Raw genomic sequence first — 24,355 nt, forward strand, 5'->3', positions numbered from 1 at the left:
AGCTATTGCTTAGGTAAAGACGCTAAGCATGGGCCGACCCACAGATCAGGTAGCTAGCGGCGTAACGTCCCCCGAAAGGAAGGCGCTCCACTTGCGCGTGTTTGTTGGCGGGTTTCGAAATAAACATTTGGAGGCAGAGGTCGAGCTTGATGATCAGTGTCCATGACAGTACCTATGTAAACTTGTCTGGTGCAGAAACCTCGACAACGTCTGGTGACATGACTGGGGCTCGGCTTGGCATCGGCGTCATCAGCACAGTGACTTAGGCAGGGATTTGAAGCAACGCCAGAGCGTCGCGTCGACTCTCCTCGTCCCACCGTGGTCAGACAGAATACCAGACTATAGTATTGTCGAACGGTCACGATGAGCGAGTCTCCGCAGACGATGGCAGAGCGCCGTTATCTGCGACCCAGCGTAAGCCTTCCTGGTCTCGGAAATATAGAGCTGGAAGTCTTCAGTTCTCTTTGTAGGGTTGATGAGAAGCGCATACAGTGTTCAACATACACAGGCTGCGCTATACATGATGAGTAATTACTGAACAAAGCTGACTATGTACTACAGCTGCGGTCGGCAACGATGATACAACCGAAGACTGGCGAGCGCGTCAAGAAATCATTCACACTTCGAAGATCGTACCACCGTCCAACCGAGTCTACCGAGTTTCTGCTTGCGCCAGGTCAACATGATCCTACACGACACGAAGACATGGGCAGAGTCGAACGTCTGCAGGAAACCTGCAAGTACCGAATTCGACAAACCTACGCGTACGCGACCTCTCCGACAGGTATTGGAATACTCAAGTGCTCGCTGGCATATATTTTGGGGTCGCTAGCTACTTTCGTTCCCCAAATTGCTGGGTTACTGGGGAAGAACGATGGAAAGCACATCGTGGCTACCATCACGGTATACTTCCACCCAGCACGGTCAGCTGGCAGTATGCTTGAAGCCGTTTTGTTAGCATTTGCTGCCTTCCTATACGCGGCCTTCATCTCGTTTTCTAGCATGGCTGTCTCCGCGTACTTTGGAAATCACCACCATCTTGTCCTAGGCCATGTCATCGTACTTATCGTGTTTTGCGGCGGAGGCCTGGGACTTGTAGGCTGGACTAAGCAAAAGCTGGGCAACCCACTCGTCAACGTTGCTTGCTCATTGACTTCTCTTGCGCTGATTACGGTGTTGACGAAAGAAGGGGCTGTTCAGGCCGCCAAGTTTTCGTATGTCAAAGTCTGGCAAGTATTGAAGATGATCATCATGGGTTGTACAGCATCCGCAGCGGTCTCTCTTCTTGTGAGGCCGACCTCAGCGCGGACTGAATTTCGCGATACTTTCATTCAAGCGACCGATGCAATGGCCGAGATACTCAATGGTATCACTCGTAGCTTCCTCTCTGGCGAACAGCAAGATCTCGAGAACGATTCGTTTGTAAAAGCCTCGAATCAAAGCAAGTCAACTTACAAGACGTTGGTCAAGAACCTGGGAGAAGCCAAATTCGAATACTATGTTCTTGGCACCGAGGATGAGTATAGAATCAACGCACGTCTGGTCAAGTGCCTGGAGACGTTGATTCAGAGCATCGGTGGCTTGCGAAGTGCTGCAGAAACACAATTCACGCTCCTCGCTCAATCAAGCACAAGCAGTGGGCCACTATCGGACAGTATACCTGCTAACGGCACAGTCACATCGTCCATATTCTCAGAACACACGATGTCTCAAAGCCCTCCTCAGATGTATTCCCCAAGTCTCAGTCACACAGAACGTCGGACTAGCATTCTCGCCTCGATCGATGAATTACCGGAGAGCCCTATGGAAGCATTTGCGGATGGGTCGGATGATGAATCAAGCCAGACCAATGATATTGCTGGAATACCAAGTTTTATCCACTCCAACAATCTCACGCCCGCTGATATATTCTCCATATTTATCGCCCAGTTGGGACCGCCGATGGTAAGCCAGAGCTCTCATGTCCATCTACTCAGCGTGTTGATAGTTACAGAAATCGCTTGCGTACACACTACGTGAAATACTTTCCGAGCTCCCTTTTGGCCCTGGACCCGAATACCACATGGCTATCAACGAGCATTTTCGTCACAGTCTCATTGACGCGAAGGCTCTTTTTTCTAATGCTAGACAAGAAGCTCTCTCCGTGATTTACCAGAGCAAAATACCGTCGAAGACTGGTTCGGCTGCAGTGGCCGCCGACTTCGAAGAGGTCGCTGCAAGCTGTGGCTATTTTAGTTCCTCATTGCAAGACTTCGCCGAAGACATGGTGACCTTTTTGGACATACTCGAAGACTTGAAAGCAAACGTAAATCTTCACCCGCGTCGAAGAACATGGAGCTGGCTGAAGTTTTGGCGTAAAAATAAGCGTTCTGGCGACGACTCCGGTAGGTTACACTCACTTGCTGTATTCGAGATTCCAAAGTGCTAATAGATGCCAGAGCAAGTGAATTTGATTAACGAGGGCCCAAGTCAAACGCCTGGTGGCTCACATGAAATTCATAACCCGATCTATCGAAAGTCAAATCGCGGCGACCCATACAAACCCATGAATAAGCAACCACTCTCATATCGCACTTGGGTAGCTTTATCTATTTTTAGAAGAGATGATCTCAAATACGCTGTCAAGGTCGGCATTGGTGCCGTGCTTTACGCCATGTGGTCTTTCATCAGGCCAACAAAGGCCCTTTATGGCCATTGGCGTGGTGAGTGGGGTCTTTTGTCATACATGCTGGTCTGCTCAATGGTACGTTCAAGTCCGTGGTTTTCGGATGCATTATGTCTAATACCACGATCAGACAATTGGCGCTTCCAACACAACCGGGTTCCAACGGTTTGCAGGTACCTGCCTAGGGGCTGTATATGCAATCGTTGCATGGATCGTGGCCGACGAAAATCCCTACATACTTGGGTTCTTCGGGTGGATAGTCTCTCTCCTCTGTTTCTACATCATTGTAGGAATGGGTAAAGGGCCTATGGGTCGTTTCATCCTGCTCACCTACAACCTCTCCGCGCTATACGCCTACTCATTGTCAGTCAAAGATGATGATAACGACGATGATGAAGGCGGTATATCACCTGAGATCTGGGAGATCGTTCTTCACCGTGTCGTTGCTGTCATGGTTGGTTGTCTCTGGGGTATCATCGTCACTAGAGTCATATGGCCAATCTCAGCACGACGCAAACTCAAAAAAGGCGCATCGCTCTTGTGGCTCAAAATGGGTCTTCTCTGGAAGCGCGGTCCTCTACAGACCTTACTTGTTGAGGCCAATAATGGCGACATACACCGGCCGTATTCGTACATGAGTGAACATGAAGAACTCGAATTACGGCGCTTCTTGAGTCATTTGGAAACACTTCGTGCATCGGCTTCGTCAGAGTTTGAACTGAGAGGTCCATTTCCGGACAAGAGTTTCAGAGTCATTCTGGACGCGACCAGTCGTATATTGGATAGTTTCCACGCGATGAACGTCGTCATCTTAAAAGACCTGAAGGCGTCAGAGGGAGAGAAGGAGATTCTGAAATACACGAAGAAACAGTGGACAGAGCTGAGCTGGCGAATTAGTCATTTGTTCTCAGGTAAGCAACTTTTCTTTCCTCGCCATTAATGTTTGATCAAAGGCTACCCGATGTGTCTCGCGCATTGGTCAGTCTGGTGACTACCATAGTGCGCTGTTAGATCTGATGAATCATCTGCTAACAACCCATAGTTATGGCGTCTTCTATGAAATTGGCATACCCACTGAATGATGTGCTACCCAACGTGGACCATACAAGAGATCGACTGCTAGCCAAACTCTTCGAGTTCAGACAATCTGGGCTCGGCAAAGTCATTGCTAAGGACGAAGACTACGAGTTACTCTATGCTTACGGTGAGTCACATATCTTGTGCTTATGAATCCATACAACGCCATATGACCTGTAATCTCTCATATACAGTTTCCGAACAGAAACTGGAAAGGTCGCTGGAGCTATTCAGCTTGTATAAAGCCGTAGCGGCTCGCCTGTGTCTCATTATTGCAGGAATACTCGCTGACAATATGTATAGCACTTGTAACTGGCCAACTAGCCCACGACCTCGGTATCATCGGACAGGAAATTGAAAAATTGTACGGCGTGTTGAATGAGGAAGACTTGAAATTGCAATAAGCGAAGATATCGTTAAAACTTATTCAAATTAAGACTGGCTACCAACCATGTATGCTCCCTTGAACTCAGAGTTGCTTATGAATTCCATGTATACGATAGAAATTCGAATGGTTTTAGTGTGAATGCGAATTGCATCACTTCGCTAACGACTGCTGAGTTTAATGAGATCAATTGGCCTGGCTTTGAAAGGTTCATAATCATTCAAGTTGTACAAGGCATATGATCTATTGCTTGAGTCCAACTTGGACGCAGTGCTGTAATCGTTGCCATTTAGGTAATTCCGCGGTGCCTCTCGTGACGACAGCTTAGTCTGCTTTGATCGCTGATCTGGACCTAGAATGAGTCACAATGACTCTCGACATCTGCAACAGGGTGCCAGTCGGAACTAACAAGAGGGAACCTATCGGTAACCGGTTTGGAACAACATGGTATGCAGTCGTGTAAAATGCTGTTGAGTAGTGAAGTGGTGGGCAATCGAGAGCTCAGACATCTCACAAAAGAAGGAGCTATGCAAGCTCAGAAGCTACCCACAGCCATTGTGAAAACTGACATGTGAGGGACAATAACAACTCCTACCAAGATCAATGACTAGAATATGCAACACTGTTTGAATGCTGTCGCAGGATGGCAGATGGCGTGGCACACGTGACGACGATAGCGCGGCTTGGCGGGTCGCTTAGCTGACAATCGCTGCGCACTCGAAAATACTCTCTCGTCACGGTAAGTCTCGCAACACCACCCACGACCACGGCCGACAACAGCATCGAAAATGTAAGAAATACGAATCTCTGCATCACTGCCCATGGCCGACAAGCAATTTCGCACCTCCAACACCCGCCACGCCTCGCGATTGCGTTCGACAAGCGACTCGAGACGTGGCGAACCCCTCTTTACACAATCTCTCACACGACACCCACGGCTCCAGCCAAAACACCATACTGACTGACATTGTCAACAGGGTCAACCTCCGCACTCAGAAGCGCCTCGCGGCCTCCGTGGTCGGATGCGGAAAGCGCAAGATCTGGCTCGACCCCAACGAGACCAGCGAAATCGCCAACGCCAACTCCCGTCAGACCATCCGCAAGCTCGTCCAGGATGGCCTCATCATCCGCAAGCCAGTCACCATGCACTCGCGTGCTCGTGCACGTGCCCTGACCGCTGCCCGACGAATCGGCCGACACCGTGGTTTCGGTAAGAGGAAGGGTACCGCGGACGCTCGTATGCCAAGGTATGCAACCTCGATAGCACCATTACAACACATCTGCGGGAGAAGACACGATGGAGTGCGGTGAATGGGTGTTCAGGAACGTATGCTGATGCGCATGTCTATAGCCAAGTCCTCTGGATGCGCCGCCTCCGTGTCCTCCGCCGTCTCCTCGTCAAGTACCGTGCCGCCGGAAAGATCGACAAGCACCTCTACCACGAGCTGTACCACCTGTCCAAGGGTAACACCTTCAAGCACAAGCGTGCTCTCGTTGAACACGTACGTTTGCCATGACATCATGACTATGTCCAACCCCGCTCAAGGCCTGGCAACTGACATTCACTGCAGATCCACAAGGCCAAGGCCGAGAAGGCCCGCGAGAGGGTCATCAAGGAGGAGATGGATGCCAAGCGTGCGAAGACCAAGGCCGCGAGGGAGAGGAGGCAGGAGCGTGTGCAGCAGAAGCGTGCTGCGCAGTTGGGCGAGGGCGAGGAGTAAACGATGGGCGACATGACGAACAGTTGGCGTGGGTCTTTTCAAGGTTAAAGGAGGGCGTCAATCTCCTTTCTATCTGGGGCATTATGGTCATGTTTCATGTACGTCTGGGTTTATGCAAACGAGCTCTTCTCCATGCATGCTCGACTAACAGGCTACCGTCTCCGAACATCGATGTTATGAATGTCCACACGAGGGATATGGAATGCATTAGCATCGACACAGTAGAAACGAGTGGTCAATCTTGGAGTTGGTCTTCTTTTCATGTGCTGTTTTCTTGCTTGCGTTGCTTTAGTGGTGATACTTGTGCGCTTGTACGTCAGTGCTCGGTGGGCAACCAGCCATGCCAACAAATATTTTCTTTATGAATGAGTGGCTGAAACTTTCCATACCAAACCATGTGGTGTCAACCTGTCCATGGGTATCACAAAACCGTGAAAAGAATATACCGATACAAACTCCCAACTCCCATACAAGTGTCGCTATCTTTCAGATCTGTTTCGTGTTAGCACATGCTCATACACACAAGTTCTTATACTACGTACCAATTTCAAAGCCGCGCGATGGACGTTCCTCGTGAAGTTGAGCATGGCTCGACTCTTGTTATTCCCCCTCTGTAACCTCCGATAGCCCTCCTGCACATGGCCCGGCTGCACGGGTTCCCTAGCCTCCTCTGGCGGATCAAACAGACCCCTCTCCCTCTTCCTCTTCAACCGATTCTGCTCTCCACCCGTGTTCTTCTTGTACAGATCCTCTGCATCTTTGACCTTGAGTGCCTCCTCGGTCAGCGTCTGCACAATCTCAAACGTCAAGAAGCCGAGGATATCGATGATATCATCCGACGGCTTCGAGTCAGTAATAAGGCCGAAGCCAGCCCATTCCTTAAAGCGCTTGCCCTTGCGGTACGTGAACGAGGCCTGGCGACAGTCGGACCAGTGCACGTATTCGAGGCGCGTCATGTTCTTTGTGCGTTCGTCTGCGTTCTTCAAGCGTTGCAAGGTCGCGTAGTTCATCTCCTCCTCCTCTTCGTCCTCGACGTCGTCTTTCAGCGGCGGGAATTCCGTGAAGAATGAGTGCACATCCCATACCAAGTCGACTTTTGCGCGCTTAGCTTTCTTGCCTGCTTCGGGGCCGGAGGGACCAGAGCCCGCGCCCACGACACCCGCGGCTAGATCGGCGTCCCCGGCTGCTACGTCGGCGCCGGCGTCACCGCCTTTGTCGTCGGAGTCTTTGACACTGCGCCGCACGTCTTTCCACTGCAGGAAATGGCGCAGGCGGGAGATCTTGGCGCGGTCATGTCGGATCAGCATGAAGAGGTCGTCTGTGGAGATTGATTTGCTGCCGCGGCGCGTGGCGAGGGCGGTGCATTCGCGTAGTATGTGTTGGACTTGGTCTTGCACAATGGACTCTATTAGGGTGGTGGTTTCGGGTGAGGGGTCGCCGGTTTCGCCGGAGACAAACATCATCTGTGGGCGTGGGAGGATTAGTGGTGTGCTGGTGGGGAAGAGACGGGAGGGAGATGAGGAGCGTGAGGTTGACGGGAGAGATGTGTATATGATGCCATGATTGGTAGACAAGATGCGTGAGAGAAGTGACAAGGTAGGAGTGCGACGAACGTGTTCCAGACGGTTGAACAAGAGTTTTGAAAAACGAAAGATGAGATGACAGTGAAAGAGAGTGCAGGCCAGATGATGGTTGATATGTGTGAAGAAACGGATGAAGTTGAGAGATAGCTCAGCTATCATCAAGACGTAAAGAAATGGATCGTGCAACATGCAGTGTATAACCACAATAGACTAGAAGCATTGACGAGTAACAGCTCATACAAGTCGTCGCCTAGATAAGAAACGATAGATCCAGTGATACATATAGCACAACTGACAGAAAAGCGACGTAGACGAGAGAAAAGAGAGTCACGACAGCATTACTCTCCGCATATGAATGAAGACTGGAAAACGACTCGACAAGGAAACGAAGTACGCGCGAGACCTACTGACCTGTTGAATCTCCGTCCGGTATTTGGCCATCTTATCCTTGTCCGACGACATGGCGTCACGCGCTCAGGACAGCTCCCCTCGCGACGGAATATAAATACGTTACGTACGCGGTAGAACGCACAGTATGCAGCGCAACAGCGGGGGTGGGGAGAGAAAGAGAGAAAGAGAGATAGTTGTTGCGACCGTACCTTGATGTCTCGTGTCTCCCAGCACGCGTTTGCGGTCCACTAGAACGTTTTAGTCTAGACCAATCCTTAGCTCAGCCCTACCACATCCCCGCCAAAGTTTTGTGAATTTCGACCACCCCCACTACGACTTCGATATTCACACTATCGCACGCTCACTGCTCACGTGCAAATATCAGGCAAATATGCTGTACCTCGTGGGATTGGGTCTGGCGGATGAAAAGGACATCACGGTCAAGGGCCTGGAGATAGTGAAGAAGGCGTCGCGCGTCTATCTCGAGGCGTACACGGCGGTGCTGCTCGTGGAGAAGGATGTGCTTGTGAGTTTTTCCCATGAACCCACGCACACATTGCTATAAGAAACGCAAGACTGGGGTGTTAATTGTCACGGTAGTAGGAAGCCTTCTATGGCCGATCCGTCATCATTGCCGACCGCGAAATGGTCGAGTCGTCCAGCGACGACATCCTCAAAGACGCAGATACAGTAGACGTCGCCTTCCTCGTCGTAGGCGATCCATTCGGGTACTTTCCCCCCATCCCCCATCCCCTCTCTCTCCCCAGAACACAATAAAACACAACCTAACACCCCCCCCAGCGCAACAACCCACACCGACCTCGTCCTCCGCGCACGCGAGCTCTCCATCCCCACGCGCTCCATCCCCAACGCCAGCATCCTAACCTCAATCGGCACCACAGGCCTCCAACTCTACAACTTCGGGCAAACAATCTCCATGGTCTTCTTCCTCGACAACTGGAAGCCCGCATCCTTCTACGACCGCGTGGCCGAAAACGCCGCTATAGGCCTGCACACCCTCGTCCTCCTCGACATCAAGGTCAAGGAGCAGAGCCTGGAGAATATGGCGCGCGGGCGGCGCATCTACGAGCCGCCGCGCTACATGACGGTTGCGCAGTGTGCGCGGCAGATGTTGGAGGTGGAGGAGGAGGATAAGAAGCTGGGGGTTTATACGAGGGAGAGTCTGGCGGTTGGGGTTGCGCGCGTGGGTGCTGAGGATGAGAAGATTGTGGCGGGCACGCTGGGTCAGCTTTGTGATGCGGATTTGGGGAAGCCGCTGCATAGTCTGGTGTTGTTGGGGTCGAGGACGCATGATCTTGAGAGGGACTTTTTGGAGGAGTTTGCTGTCGATAAGGAGGTTTTCAGACGGGTGTGGGCGAGGGATTATGAGGGAAAGTCGTAGGTGGAATCTACAGCTAGGCGGGAAGAAATACGGTGTTAGAAGTAACTACGTCTTCAATCCAAGTCATGCTTTCTTGATCATATCCGACTCCCCATCTACACAGCATAAACACCTCACCCCCCCTACAACCCCCTCACTTCACACCACCTCACTTCTTCTTACTCCCCCTCCCCCCCCTCTTCGCCTTCCCCCCATTCTTCGCCGCGCCCCCACCCCCGCCCTTCCTCCCCCCCGAAATCATAACCCTAACCTTCGCCACGGGCACAATACCCACAACCTCCAATTCCTTCCAATTACGAATGAGTTCCATCTCTCTTGGCCAAATACGCTCGACATCCTGCGCCAGCCGATCCGTAGCCTTTGCATCCTTACCCGCCGAGTCCCAGATGCCGAGGACCTCCTTGACGGCCTTCCCGCGCTTCGTGGAGCCGGGCTGGATCTTAGCTTTATATTTATACGCCGCGAGGGCGGACCAGGGCGCGCAGATGGGGATAGCGGAGAGGAGGTCGTCGCCTGGGAGGGGCCGGCCGGTGAAGGCGTCGAGGTTGAGGAGGTGGGCTTTTAGTGCTTCGTCGCCTTCGTCGTGGTCGTCTTCTGCTGCTGGTGGGGCGGCGTGGGCGGCGAGTCGGGCTTCTTCTGCTGCTTTGCCCGTTGCCTGGGCGCGGAGGTGTTGCTCGCGGCGGCGCTGCTTGTTTGCTTGTGCGTCGTCTTCTTTTTGGCGTTTTTCGAGCGCGGCGGTTTCGGCGGCTTGTTGGCCGGATTTGGAGCCTAGGATGCGCATGGCGAGGGCGCGGTCTTCTTCGTCTTGCTCGGCGTATTTGGAGGCGAGTTTCTTTGCTTTGCCGCGTTTGCCTCGTGGGAGGGGCGCTTGGCTGGCTTTGGTCGCTTTGGATGTTACGGTGCCTGGTGCTTTTGGGGGGGTGGTGGTGTTGTCTTCGGTGGGCGCTGCTTCATCGTCACCAGTGGGTGTCGACGCGGATGGGGGTTGAGTGGATCCTGGGAGCTGTCCCTTCTTAAGCAGTCGTCGTTCTTTCGCTGATAGATGACGGCGTGTTGTGGTTCCGTGGGTCTGCTCGGAATCGGCGACGGAACCAGCATCGTCTTCTGACTCGTCGTTACCAGACAAATCGTCTTTGCCTCCAGACACAGCAGGCTGAGAGTTGTCTTTTGTAAATGGAGTATCATCCTCATCGTCGGAGTCGGCCCGGGCGTCTGCGGTCTTTGACTGAAGAGGATTGGAAGGTTCCTCGGCTTCGGATTCGCGGTCACTCTCATCTGAGTGATCGATTTTCGCATCAGGGAAGTCATCTTCTGACTCGGACGCCAGCTTCGCATCTGGGAAATCTTCCTCCTCATCGCTATCGGCGTCTTTGCCATCATCTGAACCCTTTGCCTCGTCGGCCGCTTCCGGGGCAGGTTCTGTAGTAGTGGGCTCAACTGTTCCCGTAACACGATGTTTCAGGTGACGAGCCTTGCTCTCTTCGCTGATCTCAAACATGACGGCAAGACCGACAACGAGTTGAGCCGGCGGCAGATATTCCTTCTTGCCCTTGATGTCGAACATGCCAGGCCCGAGGAACTCGCGAGTCTGGCCAATCTTGCTGACTTGTTCGCTCAAAACCCACCACGCGGACATGCTCGCCTTCGAGTCCCACGCCTCGGACGTGCAGACAGAAAAGTTTCCGGCTTGCGACAATGTTGATGGCGGTATTGGGGCGTCTGGAGAATTTGGGTTATTCTTGATGATCATAGGGAATGCGCCCTTCAGATCAGCATGCACAAAGACATCCCCCTTCCGGAAGTATTTTTTGTAGATGATGTCGCTTTGTAGCGCGTCTTTGCCGCCGAGAACCAGATACCCGTCCGATGAGATGAAGTAGAGAAACTTCTCAAACCACTGCGTCTTCCGCACGGGGCGCAGCACTTCCTTCTCTTTCTTCAGCCCTTTCTTCAGATCCTCCGCGACCTTCTTCTCGTGGCTTTTCAATGCCATAGTAGATGCCTGAACTGTACGGTCTTCTTTCCCAGCGGCAGTCTTCTTCTGATCGAAATACTCGGTAGAATTTGCCCAGGCAGACAGACCGAGGTCAATGTCAATCGCCAACTTTGGCTGTGCGGCTACCTTGACAGGCGAGGCCTTTTTCTTTGTGTCGTCACCCTCGTCATCTGTATCCTCACTGACCGAGCTGGTCTCGTATCCTTCCTCATCATCATCTTGCTCTTGATCCCAACTCGTTCCATCAAGCAGCAGCGTGATGGTGTTCTCGTGGAGCTTGAGCGGCAGCTTGATGAGCTGTGCAACCTGGTTTCCTTGGGTTTGCTCTCGCTCGATCAAACGTGCAATGTCCACCCAATCCATGCCTTGTCTAACCAACCCATTGACAGCTTCAGTCGCCTCGGTAACTCGGTGCACGTTGGCAAGGATGGCTTCTGCTTTCTGGAAATTCGTTTCTTGCACCTGTTGCAGGCCACCAATCCGTTCTGCATGCTCCTTTCGGGCCTTTTCGAGCTTCTTTTTCGCCTGCTGCTCACGTTCCTGCAGTTTTGACTCGAGTTTCTGGCCCTCGATTGACGAGAAGAATTCGTCAACAGCCTTGTTGAATCCATCAAATTCCAAGAATGTGTAATCCGAGTTCTCAAACTGCTGTGGTCGAAAGGGGTGAAAATCATCATACATGAGCTTGGGTTTGTCGGAGGAGTCGTCCTCATCCGTTTTCGGTGCAGGTGGGCCTGACTTTGCCAATATATATCCTTTGACTTGGTCTTGGTTTGTGATGTCCTCGGTTATCTTTCTGGCGTCCTGCAATACCAGAAGAAGCTTCTCTAGTAGCTCCTCATCAGCGAGAACCTGGTCTGGCTTCAAGGTAGAATCGAAGCTGTTGATGTGCAGAGCGTGATCCACAAGCAGGGGAGGGCATTCAGTTATGGATACAGCTAGCGCTTTTCTCAACATGTCCTTGGTCGACTTCTTTGCCTTCTTCCCTGCTGCTGCAGGCTGCGCTTCTTGTCTGTCGACTGCCTTTTGCAGACTTGAGCGAATTCTGTCCTTTGTGAGCTCCGGTATGCCGCCATAGTTTTGCCGCAACGACAGGTTGTATTGCAATCCAACTCTAAGCTTCTCATGTTCCTCGCCTTCTTCCACGTTGCGCAGCAAGGCTAGGATGTTCAAATCGCCATCTGTGAGGACAATGTTCCCGCCAGCGTAGAACTCGAGGTATAGTTTGTACAGGCCGTCGGAGAACTGGAACTCGAGAATGCGATCGGTACCGATCTGAGAGATTGACGTCACTCTCCTCGTTTTTAGGTATTTTCGCAGCTTGGCAACAAAGGCCGAGGGTGCTGCTGCCGTGGTGCGCGCATATTCGGTGAGGTGGCAACGGAAGCCAGAGTCGACGAGTAGTTGCTCGCGGTGGTCGGGTTTGTGGAACTTGATTAGGAAGATTCTCTGTGGGTTTGTCAGTATGAGAGGCGTCTTCAACTATGAGAAGCTCGTGGCGCACCGAGGAGAGATCATAGACATTGGTAACTCTCAAAGAGGTAAGCGATTTGGATAGCTCGTGGGCGATGACCTGGGATAATTAGCACCAAGTAATCACGCATGTATGAGCAACCTGCCTTGACGTCCAAGCTGGAAAACCTCTGCTTCATAGTGGTGTCGTGTGCAGAGTTCTGTGGTGGTGGGGTTGAGGTGGGATGCGATGACGAAGTACGAACGCGCCAGTACAAGGATCATCGAAATGTTCCTGAGCTTAGTAACACGCACCCTTCAATTATGGTTATTCACACAGACCCTGATGTCCAAGCCAATGAAGAGATTGCGTGTCTTCAGCAGCTTGCGTAAAAGTACTTTCTATCGTGCCTGGACATGGAGGGGTATGCAATCGCCATGCCCTTTTGACCGTGTGAACTCCTCCAACGCCATATCCACGCTGCAACCCAAAACTCAAAGACCCTGCCGTATCCTCTCCGCCAGCTGCCTCTTGCCAAACTCCCACGCGTTCAGGAAGCCCTGTTCTGAGAGGTCGAGGTTCTTCATCGACGTCATGTCTTGCGCCGGGGGCTTGCTGACACGCGAAGCAACAACGACGGGGTCGGTCTCGAGGATGATGCCGTCGTCTACGAGCTCGTCGACGGCGAGCGACTGCGGGTGTTAGCACAGCTGGTAATGTCGTGTTCGGGGAGGTGGTACGTACCACGAGATCGTAGTTTTCGATGACGGTGCGCTTGTCGACGGAGTTTCTACGTGGGTTAGGCTGGGCTGCAGGCTGGGTTTCGGCGTTGAACTCACTTGAGCAGGATGTTGAGCGAGTCTCTCAGCGCAAGGACGACGCTGTGGAGTGTTAGCCTTGCTTCTGTGTGGTTGGTTGCGACTGCTGTACCTGTACAGCAGAACCTCGTTCTCCTGGGCGCTCCCCACGACGTAGAGCATGACGTCCGACTCCATCTTGAAGACGACGACCTTCTGGTCATAGAGTATGATGTCGGTCGTCTGCTTGGCTGTTTTCTCTGCGAGCTGGGTCAGACTCTGCCAAGACAATTCAACATCCTCCAGAAGTAATACCCAACAGTCCCTTCTCAAAAGCCTTCTGGTCCTTTACCGTCTTGTAGGCGATCTGGCCGGGGTAGTCGGACTGGACGCCGGCGGGCGGGTGAGGGTTCGCGTAGTACTTTGTGAGGATGCGGGAGCCATCGTCGATGGCGAGGATCAGGATAGCCTGGATACTGAAGAGGGTCAGAGGGCGCGACATGTCGGGTAGAGGTTATCGTCGTCGTCGGCGTCGTCAATGGGAAGCGCAGCACAGAGCGTGGGGGAAAGGTGTCTCGTAGCGGCGAATGGGCCAAGCACGGAGGTTGCTAGCGGCCGACGAAAAGTGCTGCAGCCGTGGGAGACTTTGACGAGAGCAAGTCGACATGGCACCACCCGCACCCGCCATGTCGATGATGTCGCGCACCTCGCTCGCCGCCCTGGTGTGCCCCTCGGCTCCGTTCCTTGCGCCCCGTCTGCTGCGCATCACCGCCCCCCTTGCGACCGCCGCCCCGCCATGCCTGCCGTCGCAGCGGGCCCACTATGCCACCACGCCCGGAGGGAAGAAGACGGCCAGGTCGAGTGAGGCCGAGGGGAAGAAGACAGCCAGGTCGAGTGCGCCCGAGGGCAAGAGGGCAGGCAAATCAGGGGAGGCAACGGGCCAGCACACGATGCGGCCGTCGTTCCTGGGCAAGGACAAGACGCTGCAGCGCGCCAGATACGAGTCGCAGCGCCAGACGGCCGACCTGGTCACGCAGTTCCGGCGGGCGGTCGACACCCGTGACATCAGGCAGGTCATGGAGCTGTACCCGACGCTGCTCGAGGCCCGCCTGCTGAACCGCTACGACACGCGCCGCATCGGCCAGGTGCTGCACGTCCGCATCCGCAACCTCAAGCACGCCTCCGATCTCGCCCTGCCCGACCTCTGGCCCTTTGTGCAGCAGTTCGTGGCCGACACGCGCAGCGGCGCCCTCGACCCGCACCCCTACGCCTTCGTGCACCTGCTGGGCATCTACAAGGACCTCAAGCGCTTCCATGACGGCCATGCGCTGTGGCAGTGGCTGGTGCAGCAGGACGAGTCGTTCGTGTCGCAGGCCGCCTACGGGGCCGCCATCGAGCTCATGGCCTACGGCGGCCTCATGCGCCTGCCCGAGCTCGAGGACCTGTACGCCGACGCCCTGAAGCGCTTCCCGGGCACCTTTGCCGAGTACCACCTCTCGCCCGACGCCATCGTCGCCGACCGCACCCAGCCCACCTTCACCACGGGCCTGCCCACGGTGCTGCTGCAGGGCATCCTGACCGCCCGCATCCTGGCCCGCGACTGGAAGCGCGCCTACCTGGCCCTCGACACGGCCCTGCGCCTGTACCCCGCCCAGACCCCCATGCGCTTCTTCGAGCTGTTCCTGGCCGAGCGCCCCGTCTCCGAAGCCTACGCCGCCCTGATGCTCGCCTGCCGCGCCGGCATTGTCGTGCGCCCCAAGCACGTCACTGCCCTGATGACCAAGCTGCGCGCCGCCATGGCCGAGTCCCCGTCGCCCGCCGACCGCCTCATGGTCCTGCGTGCCATTGCCAACGCCCTCTACGCCTACCTGGAGGCGGGCGGCCAGCTCGAGAGCATCCACGTCGGCTCCTTCCTGCGAGCCTTCGACGCGGTGCTGCCCGAGCAGACCCCCGGCCAAGACTACGAGGGGGACGCCGCACAGCTCCGCAATACCATCGTCGTGGCTGCACACGAGACCCTGTCAGGCCTGTTGCAAGCCGGCATGTCGCCGCAGATCCACCCCTTCGATTCGCTGATCGCCATCGCTGGCAGGCTGCGCGTCCCTGACCTGCTCCTCACTACTCTCCAGGACATCAACACGGCGCGTCTCGAGCTGGGCCCGATTGGAGTCCGGAGTGTGCTCACGGCGGCTGGTCTCGTAGGGAACAAAGACCTGATCGAGCAGTTTTGGTCGCGCGTTGTCTCATCCGCTGAAGCCGAGAGCAGGCAGATCCCCTTCGAAGACTGGACCACGCTCGTCAAGGCGTGTAGACGAGCGAACCATGTCGACTACTTCAAAGCACAGCTGCTCAGCCTACCGCACGCCATCACTTCTAGCATTGAGCGAACCATCACCTCCCAGCTGAGCGAGAAAGAAGTAGTGCCCAACATGCAATCGTTCGAATACCCAACCACCAGCGAACTCACCTCAGAAATGGAAGCCCTGAAGACGCAAATGAAAAGCATCCAAGCCGTCGTCATGTCCGGACAGCCTCTCGACCTCCGCAAATCGCCTTTCCACATGCATCTAGACCCCAGACACGGGCAGCTGGGCAACGACGAGGCCATGCGCGCCGTCTACGAAGGCTTCACAACCGACCCCCACCAGCCACCACCGCCCCCACCCGCAGACGGCAAAGCAGTCCTAAGCCCCACCGGCATCCCCCTCGACGAACTCCGCTACCAGAACTGGGTCACCATCCTCGAGATGATGGACCAAGCACAAGCCTACGACACGGACATCCAAGCCGCCCTCGACGCAGCCATAACAGCCGGCAAGCCCCTCCGCAACCCATCAGACATCCTGCGTCTGCGCCCTAGCTCACACACAACCACCCCCCTCCACGACACGGCCGCCCTCCGCCAGAAGATCAAGAGCCTCCGCGCGCAGGGCCCCGCGCCCCTGCCCTTCCGCAAAGTAACCCCGCGCTCTCCTGTTGATGACGTGCGTAGTGTTAATCCTCCCAGGGCTTCTGAGCACGTCAGGGATGTTCTGCGCGAGAAGTATCACGCGAATGAGATGAGGCCGGTTGAGGGTGCGTTGCGGCTGAGCTATTATGTTGGCTTGAAGTCGGATCATGATGCGCCGGTTAATCCGGAGAGGAATTTTTTTAGGGGGATTAAGGTGGGTGCGAGACGGGGTGTGGGGAAGGAGGGGCGGGTTCGTGGGGAGGAGGGTTAGATACCTTGTGGAGTGATTGAGGTGTTTTGATATGTGTAGATTAACGAGATTATATGATGTGTTGGGCGTGGGAACTGTAAGATGAATGGATTCGTTCAGGATATCGTCTCGCGGTGTTTACTATGTCTATATCATATCCCATCATAAACGTGTGGTTGATCAAGACTCTCCCCGTGTATGTTGATGTTGATATCGTAGATAAAGAGGGGGCAATATATCACTGCTATTCATCTACCAGATTGTGCTGTAACGACAAGTTGCACTACGAATAACGAGCGATCATCGAAGTAAAATCTATAATATAACATAATCTCATTACCATATACTCGTTATTCCAAAACAGCCCCTCGTAATCCCCAAGTCCACTAAACTCAACGTGAAGTATGATATCGTAGAGTACCCATGCCCAACCCACATCCCCATCCCGATCCATACAAAAAATCATACAGAAATACAAGAAATAACCCCATTCAAAAAAAAAAGGCGTACAACAAACTGTACAGCGAAAGAAAGAAAATCGAACCCCCAAACCCCCAAACTCCCCCATCCCCATACCCATACCCTTCCCTTCCCCTAACTAACCGCTACCCCCCGACTCATACCCAGAAGAACACGTCGTACTCGGCGACGCAAACGCGTACTCGACCGGCGACGGCGGCGGCGCAGGTGTTTCGCCCACGACAATGGCGCCTGTGCGGGAGGAAGGGGCGGAGGGGGAGGCTTTGAAGGCGGCGCTTACGTCGTGGCCGAGGGTTGAGTTTGTGAGGAGGGAGAGGCGTTGGCGGGGGGGGGCTGTTGATGGCATTTTGATTTTTCTTCTCTTTTCTGTTCTTGGAGGGAGGGGTGTGGTTGGTGTGGGTGTTTCGTGGAGAGGGTGGTAGTAGTTGGTTGGGTTTTGGTGTGTATCCAGGTAAGAGTGAGAGAAGCAACGAATGTCTTACACCGCGTTGAACAACGAGAGTAAAGCGATAGAAGTTTGAAGCAAAACAACCAATATCAAGTCCAAGGTAGATTTAATACTTCAACTTTTCGGCAACACCGGGAGAAAATCGTCTCGGCCCGCTGTGTGACGCTGCGTGGTGAGATGTCACGTCCCAGAATAGAAGGAAGGCTTGCTTGCTCTCGGATGTAGGCGCAAAGACGGGCAGGCTCTGAGTTGTTCGCGGCTGATTTTCTTCGCTGGCAATTGATTGGGTTCGGCTGGCTTTTCTTGTGTTCCGGGGGGCTGGGTGCGGGATCGCTGGTGTGGGGGAGTGCCGAAGAGTCTAGGTAGGATGCGAGTCAGATGTAGGTTTATTGAAGGTGCGCGGTTCATGTGTGTGGTGTGTGTGTGTGGTGTGCATGTGCGTTGGCATGCGTTGGAACACGGAACAGAAAAGAAAAGAAAAAGATAGGAAAATTGGGGGAGCGGCATGTTGGTGCGTTGGGGGTAAATTCAGATTCAGGCTATATCTGGATTGAGGCTTACTTACGTCTTTGTGATTGATTTTCAATGCGCGATGATGTTGTTGTTTATGGATGGTGTTGAGAGGTTGCCAACACGTCGGAAGCGAGAATGTATGTCTGAAGTCGGACCGTGAAGGGAAGTGATTCGGTTAGGACACGAAAAGCGAGTGATGGGGCCGGAGAAAGTGAGTGAGTGAGGAATTCAAAGTCGAAATGTATGTCTGAGATATGGAATCTGAGACCGCCGCGACCAAAGGCGGCACCTTTCTCTTATAGCTAGCAAACAAACAAGCTTCGCTATTCACCGCTGAATCCTGACTCGGAAACGGCTAGACTCTTGTCTTGCCGGAAAGAACAGACGCTTTGAGCAAAAACAAAAGATTAAATGCGCCGAGGCGTATACGGGGATGCGGACGGTTGCGCTCCTTGCCTCCCCTCCATCGTTGCACATGGATAGAGCTGGTTCCACCCTCCGTCCAAATCTTTACCTTCCAAGGTTCCAGAATTGAGGAACGTCATGGCGTCCGAGGTTTCAGCTGACACTGTCAAGATTCGAGCATGCAAAGCGAAGGTTTGCTTGTGACGAACAAGGCCAAAACAAGCTGACTCCATCTGTGACATCCCACGCATCCTTCTACCTGACTTTGCTGAGATAATAACACGGAAGAAGAAGCAAACCAATCCCTAGCAGCCGTCCGCGAGTAGCAATCGCGGCTGCGTGGGGAAACACGGTGTCTCATTGATTCGCAACAACGGCAATATCGATCCGTGATATCCCGGATGGACAGCTTATTCCCTGACCGCTCCTGAGGTGCATTCATCCTACGCGTAAGGCTTGTGAGGATGGGGAAAGTGGATACCACGGGCTGCATTCCCCAGACCAGTACCAGACGCTCGGGATTGGTCCGTAGGCGAGGGCTAAACGTTCTCGAAGCTCTCCTGTCCCTGATCAGCAACATTTGTATATTACATGTGCACCTCCAACTCTCTTTGCGCAACAAGTTGGCACTACCCAACGGTAAACACGACGGTTTGGAGCCTCGCATTGAGAGTCCGTGCCGACAGCTTGTCGCACAGAACCGAGATGCGCACCAACAACAGCCAAGACGGTGCTGCGGCGAGGCTTCGAGAAGCGCAATCGAAGGACGCTCGTACCAACGGACGATGATCCTTGGGAAAGGATTCCTCGATTCGTTGCATTCGTGTCCGTGTTGATGTTCCGCGTTACTCTCGATAATCGGCGCATGTCCGGAAGAAGATTGACACCTTTCCTCGCCCTGACTTCTGTCTTTGTCGTGTCTGCCACATCGAATGATCGGCGATTGGTCAAACGCCTCGAAACAACAACACGTACATTGCGACGAAAAGCCACCGACGTGTGTGGACTGCAGCCTTGCAATTCATGCGTTTGGTTTGCCGCTCGGAATCCTACACCGTAGCGTACAATACGGTCGCTTTTCAGCAAGATAGTAGTACCGGTACGATGCAGCGGTGTGTCAACTCAATTGCTTCTGCTGTGTATTAGATAGAGTCAAAACGTCCCTGTCCATCGTATTGTGTCGTCGCAAGTAACACCAAGGCATCTCCTGCGTCTGCACCCGTAGACTTGCGGCATGTAACTCCCCCATATTGCTCCCATCGCAAGACTGGCCGCTGACCGCTCTCGTATGAGAAAATTATTCCTGCCCTTGCTATATCGTAAAGTTTTTGTGTGATGGGTTTACCGCTAGCTAGTCATTGCGCTGCAGTTTGATCCTGGCTAGCGGTAAACCTATTACACAAAACCTCTACGGCAGAGAGTACTATGGGAACTGACGTCCCTACGGCTGTTGTGAGATAACATCCAAGATGAGCAAGCGGTACGGTACAACGTTCCGCGTTATTTGGGAAAGACGGGCATCGCGTCTTCGGTAGGCGGTCCCATTGGTGAACCGTGCTTTGCTTTATGCGCACACTTTTCTGTTTTTTTCTGAACCAACGCGCCTTCCCTACCTGCTTTCTTTGGTTCTCACCGACTGATACCAAGCTTTCACCGCAACTTGCTGATGATGACGCATGGGGAAAGAGATGGATGCAAGATGGCGAATGGAAGGATGATTGTTCTAGAGTGTGTGTGGGTGGGGAAGCAAGCGCGTCTATGGCATCTTCCCTTGATTGTTGTCAGACATGCAAACATCAACTTCATCTTTTGAATGCATCTCTCTATAGGAACGCGTGTTATGTTGTGGGGTCCTATATCGGTAACAACGAAGGTAACTCTTGGGCGTCCCAACTCAATATGACAGTGTGAGATGTTCCTCATCCAGTATGCAGATGGTCTTTAGTGGAAGAACGTGGGTAGTATTTCGATTCTCTGTGGCAAAAAGGTGGAATCCTAAGGCATCTCCATACTTTCTCTATCAAACGCGTTCATACACTTCCTAAATCTGATATGCACGACCTTCAGGTATGAGTGCTTGTGCGGCTGCCCATACCATACCCCCGGTCTACGTTCATGTCTCAGGAGGCCAAAATGATCTGCGATGTTTCCTCAGGTGCTTAGGATACCAACCATCTAGTAATTGTTTGAGCTTCAATACCAGTCCTACCAAACATATGGAGGCGGGTATCTGGCTGCCTTGGAGGTCTTTTCACCAACCCTTTCGGCAGTTTGCCGTCAGTGAGAGTCATAATGCGGGCCAACGATTATCCGATATAGCAAACGGACGGAAAGTTGAAATCAGTTTGCGTCGGGGAAAAGATCTGCCTGTTCCGTTTTACACATTCCCTCTGTTGACTTCGCAACTTCGGCAGCTTTCTGCCCCTCACCACTTGCGAATTAGTTCTCGACCTGAATACGACACTCCTCTATTGGCCTCGCAGCAATACTGGATAACATCGGCAACGGCCCCGCTCATGACGGCGATATCTTGACTCTCCACATGGTCAGCGCCCACCTCGGAGTCTTGATCGGTGGTGTAACCCTCGCCATAGCTTTCCTAAAGCTAACGCGCGCCATGAATTCACCAACGCAATACCGAGTATGGCTGGATTCGCTCAAATCAATGCCTGAACCGGAAGCGGCTGAAATATTGCGCAAGGCACTGCTTAAGGGCAGCGAAAAAATCACGTTTTCGAGCCCCAATGTATTCCAATATTCTGAGCAACTGCATCAATGGTACGGATGCCAGAGCGACCACCCATGCAACCACGACGTCGTAAGCATCCCGGAACTTTGGGAGTCGATGATCCTCCCCTCTATCAAAGACATACAGACATCACTCCCGCTTCTGCTGGGGAGGATCGCAGACGCATGGGCGATACTATCCGACACCGTCCAGCGACATGAAGCGCTAATCCGAAAACGCTGGATGAAGAAGACGCAAGCCCAGAGAACGTCTGTTCTTCTTGAGGTTGATCCTAAACTGCCTCGAACGCATCGACCCGATATTGACAGGTTTCTCTTAGATTCATGCCCACATCGTAGAGATATGCTTGACTTCGAAAAGTACGTATGGCCCTACCTCAATATCGAAGACCTGGTGAAACCGAAGTCTCTGTTACTCCTACTCAATGCCCGAGGTCGTCATTCCCCCGAAGTGTTTGCATTCTCGGATTTCGAGCTTGCACCGCTATGGAAAATCCGACCAAAGCTTCTAGAAGCCAGGCAGAGCAAGTTTACCATGAACTTCATCGGATCCTCGAATGTTGGAGAGTATGGGTCTTTAGTCGAGTGGTCAAGTCCCGCAGCCGCCAACGAGTCGATAACAAACGGTCATACCGTGCATCTCAATCACGGGGTACAGATCTTGTTGATCCAAGAGGGTCTGCTCAAGTTCCTCAATCGATGCTGTATAGCAATCGTTCCCGAACTGTTCAAGGACATCGGCGGCAACCGTGCATATCCACCCGAGCCGCCATCACTTTCGGACAATACCGATGTTTATAGTACGCTTGAGGTCATAGCTAGAGAAGCACCTTACCGAGTGCCTGCGTGTCTTGACTTCAAGAAGCTCAGGGACCTGGTATCTGCCACGAAGGATCTAGCAGAAGATCATATCTGGGCCCTTCGAGAGGATCCCAGCTACTTTGCCGACCATGTTCGAGAGTACAAAGAACATCGACCAGAGACACTGCCGGGCGACTGCTGCGGTCAAATCGCACAGAGTGGACAAGACCGACCTCTGTATAACCTGGTGCTGAAGAACGTCGTTACTGATGCTTACATTGAATACTTCGCCTGGAATGAGATCCATTGTAGGATCTCTAGGCTTCACGCCATGTACAAACAATACCAAGCCGCGATTGATCCTCACAAGGAGCTCCCGGCACCTATGTTTGAGCTCCTCGTCGAAACGCGTTTCTTCCTGACAGCCACGATTCTGGAATTCATACATCGCATGAGGGGAGGCTGGCCAGCTTCTCCTGCAGTTCGACGATACTATGCCCGAGCATGCAACCGACAATATGCCGGGCCCCAGGAGTTCATCGAACTCAGGTGTTCTAGGAAGAAGACGGGCGACAAAGAGCTAGAGGATATCCTCCAGTTATTTGAGTGGCTTTGGGAACCTAGCGTCCGCGAGACACTAGAAGTGCATACGCTCGTAGAGTCAATAGAGCGCATGCTGCAGAACAGCCCCAGGGCAAAGTCTGTCACAAGCTATTGGGTATCGTCGTATCTCTCTCAGTTGTCCATCGCAGCTGAATGTGCTCATCAACTCGACATCTTCCAGCCTTGGGCTAAGAAGGTTGCGTGGGCCGTGAAACAACGAAAGACGCAGCTTCTCATCGACTACGCTACTGTGTTCTCCTGCTGGAACGGCATCTTGAAAACCAGTTTCCAAGGACAAACGATGGTCAATCTGGGTAGACCAGGGTTGAAGTTCGAATACCCTGTCCACAAGCGTCGCACTCGCACCAACGTCGAGCATTTGAGAGCTGCTGAAGCCGCCTTGGATGCATTTTGGGCGGCAGCAGATGATAAGTTCCTTCGAAAAGCCGGGACAACTCCCCATGACGTCGTCTGTGATATTCTCAAAGCCCGGACATTGCAGCGCACGCCTCCCTGGGAAGAATTTGAGACTGTGCAGAGGACACCCAAGCACTCTGAAGCTCAGGAGTATGTCTACGTTCCGCTCTCGGAAACCATTCACGACCCCACAAAACAGATTACAGGAACCTTTGACAGGCTTGCTGTAAACATCAACACCAAGACCAAGACGCACGGGTTGGCACATCATGGACTCAACTCGATCGATGAAGTATTGCAGACGACAACACCTAACGAAGATCACCAGCCAACTTTCCACGTCGACAAACGGGCGTATAGAGTCTTCAGAACATTGTTCCACTCTCCCCTGTCCCGCGATCAGCCTGGTGAGATTCCTTGGGTGGACTTTTTGCACGCCATGGTTTCGACTGGCTTCGCTGCTCAGAAACTTCAAGGATCAGCCTGGCAGTTCACCCCGAAGAACCTGGACATCGAGCACCCCATTCAGTTCCACGAACCTCACCCATCCTCCAAGCTTCCTTTCACTTGGGCTCGGCGCTTTGGGCGACGTCTGTATAGAACGTATGGCTGGAAGGGGAGCATGTTCCAGCTTGCCTGAGGAGCAGGAAGTGCCGTTTGCGGACCTAAAGTCTCTCTGATCGCCTGTCTTTTATCTATGTTCTGTGTTCTCTCTCTTTGTTTGTTCTTTGTCCATCATGGAATCCACTTCCAAACACGTTTTGTCGCCAAATCGATGGCCAAACTACGAAACTAGGATGAATTTGCAGTTTAGGCAAATTCATCAGGGGAAGTTCGTTTCTATCCAAGCGCCACGTTCCTTCTTCACCTGGCGAACCGATTTTTGCATTATGGTGGAGCTACGCCCAAGTTTCCAGAAAGTCTCTAGTGACTTGGTGAGATATTGGACATCATCCCATGCGGTGTTTGGATATCTGGTCTCTTGATTTCTATGCGTCGTCACTTTCGTCCCATTTCCAGAGAAGTTATTTCCTCTTTTTCTCTCAAACCTTTGTATTCTCCACGTATAAGTAGTTTCACATAGTATATGACGTCCAAAACACTCTTGAACTCTACTCAAGTACGAGATATGGTAGAGGTGTTATACTCCTTCGCGCAGGATGAAACAATACAGCCCAATCATTTTCCTGCAATTGCTCCCCGCAAACCACCAAGAGAACCTAATAGTCTTGACCCCACAGTCCCTGCATTAGTCTGCCTGTGACGCCATC

The 24,355-nt window shown here is 53.0% G+C and overlaps 10 protein-coding genes across 10 annotated transcripts; 6 read left to right on the top strand and 4 right to left on the bottom strand.

The window, feature by feature from the left end:
- The first annotated feature begins 134 nt into the window (after positions 1–134).
- On the top strand, positions 135–4,199 carry P153DRAFT_362618 (uncharacterized protein). The gene is made up of 7 exons (XM_033667178.1): positions 135–414; positions 562–1,944; positions 1,994–2,384; positions 2,439–2,743; positions 2,796–3,576; positions 3,708–3,869; positions 4,046–4,199. The coding sequence occupies exons 1-7, from the start codon at positions 364–366 to the stop codon at positions 4,144–4,146; spliced, it is 3,174 nt and encodes a 1,057-aa protein (XP_033529283.1). The 5' UTR covers positions 135–363; the 3' UTR covers positions 4,147–4,199.
- A 295-nt stretch (positions 4,200–4,494) lies between these two features.
- On the top strand, positions 4,495–5,848 carry P153DRAFT_352815 (60S ribosomal protein L19; the record flags this gene model as incomplete). The annotated part of the gene is made up of 4 exons (XM_033666401.1): positions 4,495–4,574; positions 5,105–5,374; positions 5,479–5,629; positions 5,699–5,848. 4 exons carry the CDS (start codon positions 4,495–4,497, stop codon positions 5,846–5,848), a joined length of 651 nt encoding a protein of 216 aa, XP_033529284.1.
- A 277-nt stretch (positions 5,849–6,125) lies between these two features.
- P153DRAFT_12225 (transcription factor spt3) lies at positions 6,126–8,007 on the bottom strand. Its single transcript, XM_033661982.1, has 3 exons — positions 7,843–8,007; positions 6,391–7,311; positions 6,126–6,340 (listed from the first exon to the last, which is right to left on the bottom strand). Exons 1-3 carry the CDS (start codon positions 7,891–7,893, stop codon positions 6,335–6,337), a joined length of 978 nt encoding a protein of 325 aa, XP_033529285.1. The 5' UTR covers positions 7,894–8,007; the 3' UTR covers positions 6,126–6,334.
- Positions 8,008–8,212: 205 nt separating this feature from the next.
- On the top strand, positions 8,213–9,223 carry P153DRAFT_279736 (diphthine synthase; the record flags this gene model as incomplete). The annotated part of the gene is made up of 3 exons (XM_033663033.1): positions 8,213–8,347; positions 8,425–8,549; positions 8,623–9,223. 3 exons carry the CDS (start codon positions 8,213–8,215, stop codon positions 9,221–9,223), a joined length of 861 nt encoding a protein of 286 aa, XP_033529286.1.
- Positions 9,224–9,371: 148 nt separating this feature from the next.
- Positions 9,372–12,899, bottom strand: P153DRAFT_329751 (uncharacterized protein; the record flags this gene model as incomplete). The annotated part of the gene is made up of 3 exons (XM_033665404.1): positions 12,839–12,899; positions 12,724–12,792; positions 9,372–12,668 (listed from the first exon to the last, which is right to left on the bottom strand). Exons 1-3 carry the CDS (start codon positions 12,869–12,871, stop codon positions 9,372–9,374), a joined length of 3,399 nt encoding a protein of 1,132 aa, XP_033529287.1. The 5' UTR covers positions 12,872–12,899.
- A 71-nt stretch (positions 12,900–12,970) lies between these two features.
- P153DRAFT_392207 (snare-like protein) lies at positions 12,971–13,990 on the bottom strand. The gene is made up of 5 exons (XM_033671130.1): positions 13,785–13,990; positions 13,603–13,729; positions 13,512–13,553; positions 13,417–13,462; positions 12,971–13,364 (listed from the first exon to the last, which is right to left on the bottom strand). Exons 1-5 carry the CDS (start codon positions 13,969–13,971, stop codon positions 13,167–13,169), a joined length of 600 nt encoding a protein of 199 aa, XP_033529288.1. The 5' UTR covers positions 13,972–13,990; the 3' UTR covers positions 12,971–13,166.
- Positions 13,991–14,241: 251 nt separating this feature from the next.
- Positions 14,242–16,639, top strand: P153DRAFT_305804 (uncharacterized protein; the record flags this gene model as incomplete). The annotated part of the gene is made up of 2 exons (XM_033664614.1): positions 14,242–16,489; positions 16,544–16,639. Coding segments are annotated over exons 1-2 (2,166 nt in total), but the record flags the coding sequence as incomplete, so codon positions are not given.
- A 278-nt stretch (positions 16,640–16,917) lies between these two features.
- Positions 16,918–17,495, bottom strand: P153DRAFT_380715 (uncharacterized protein; the record flags this gene model as incomplete). The annotated part of the gene is made up of 2 exons (XM_033669954.1): positions 16,918–16,934; positions 17,273–17,495. 2 exons carry the CDS (start codon positions 17,493–17,495, stop codon positions 16,918–16,920), a joined length of 240 nt encoding a protein of 79 aa, XP_033529290.1.
- Positions 17,496–20,029: 2,534 nt separating this feature from the next.
- P153DRAFT_12297 (uncharacterized protein) lies at positions 20,030–20,572 on the top strand. The gene has a single exon (XM_033661990.1). The coding sequence runs from the start codon at positions 20,082–20,084 to the stop codon at positions 20,424–20,426; it is 345 nt and encodes a 114-aa protein (XP_033529291.1). The 5' UTR covers positions 20,030–20,081; the 3' UTR covers positions 20,427–20,572.
- Positions 20,573–21,301: 729 nt separating this feature from the next.
- Positions 21,302–24,208, top strand: P153DRAFT_329762 (uncharacterized protein). Its single transcript, XM_033665405.1, has one exon. The coding sequence runs from the start codon at positions 21,361–21,363 to the stop codon at positions 23,722–23,724; it is 2,364 nt and encodes a 787-aa protein (XP_033529292.1). The 5' UTR covers positions 21,302–21,360; the 3' UTR covers positions 23,725–24,208.
- The last annotated feature ends 147 nt before the right edge of the window (positions 24,209–24,355 follow it).

Source organism: Dothidotthia symphoricarpi, assembly GCF_010015815.1.
Source record: "Dothidotthia symphoricarpi CBS 119687 unplaced genomic scaffold P153scaffold_1, whole genome shotgun sequence".
Lineage (NCBI taxonomy): Eukaryota > Fungi > Ascomycota > Dothideomycetes > Pleosporales > Dothidotthiaceae > Dothidotthia > Dothidotthia symphoricarpi.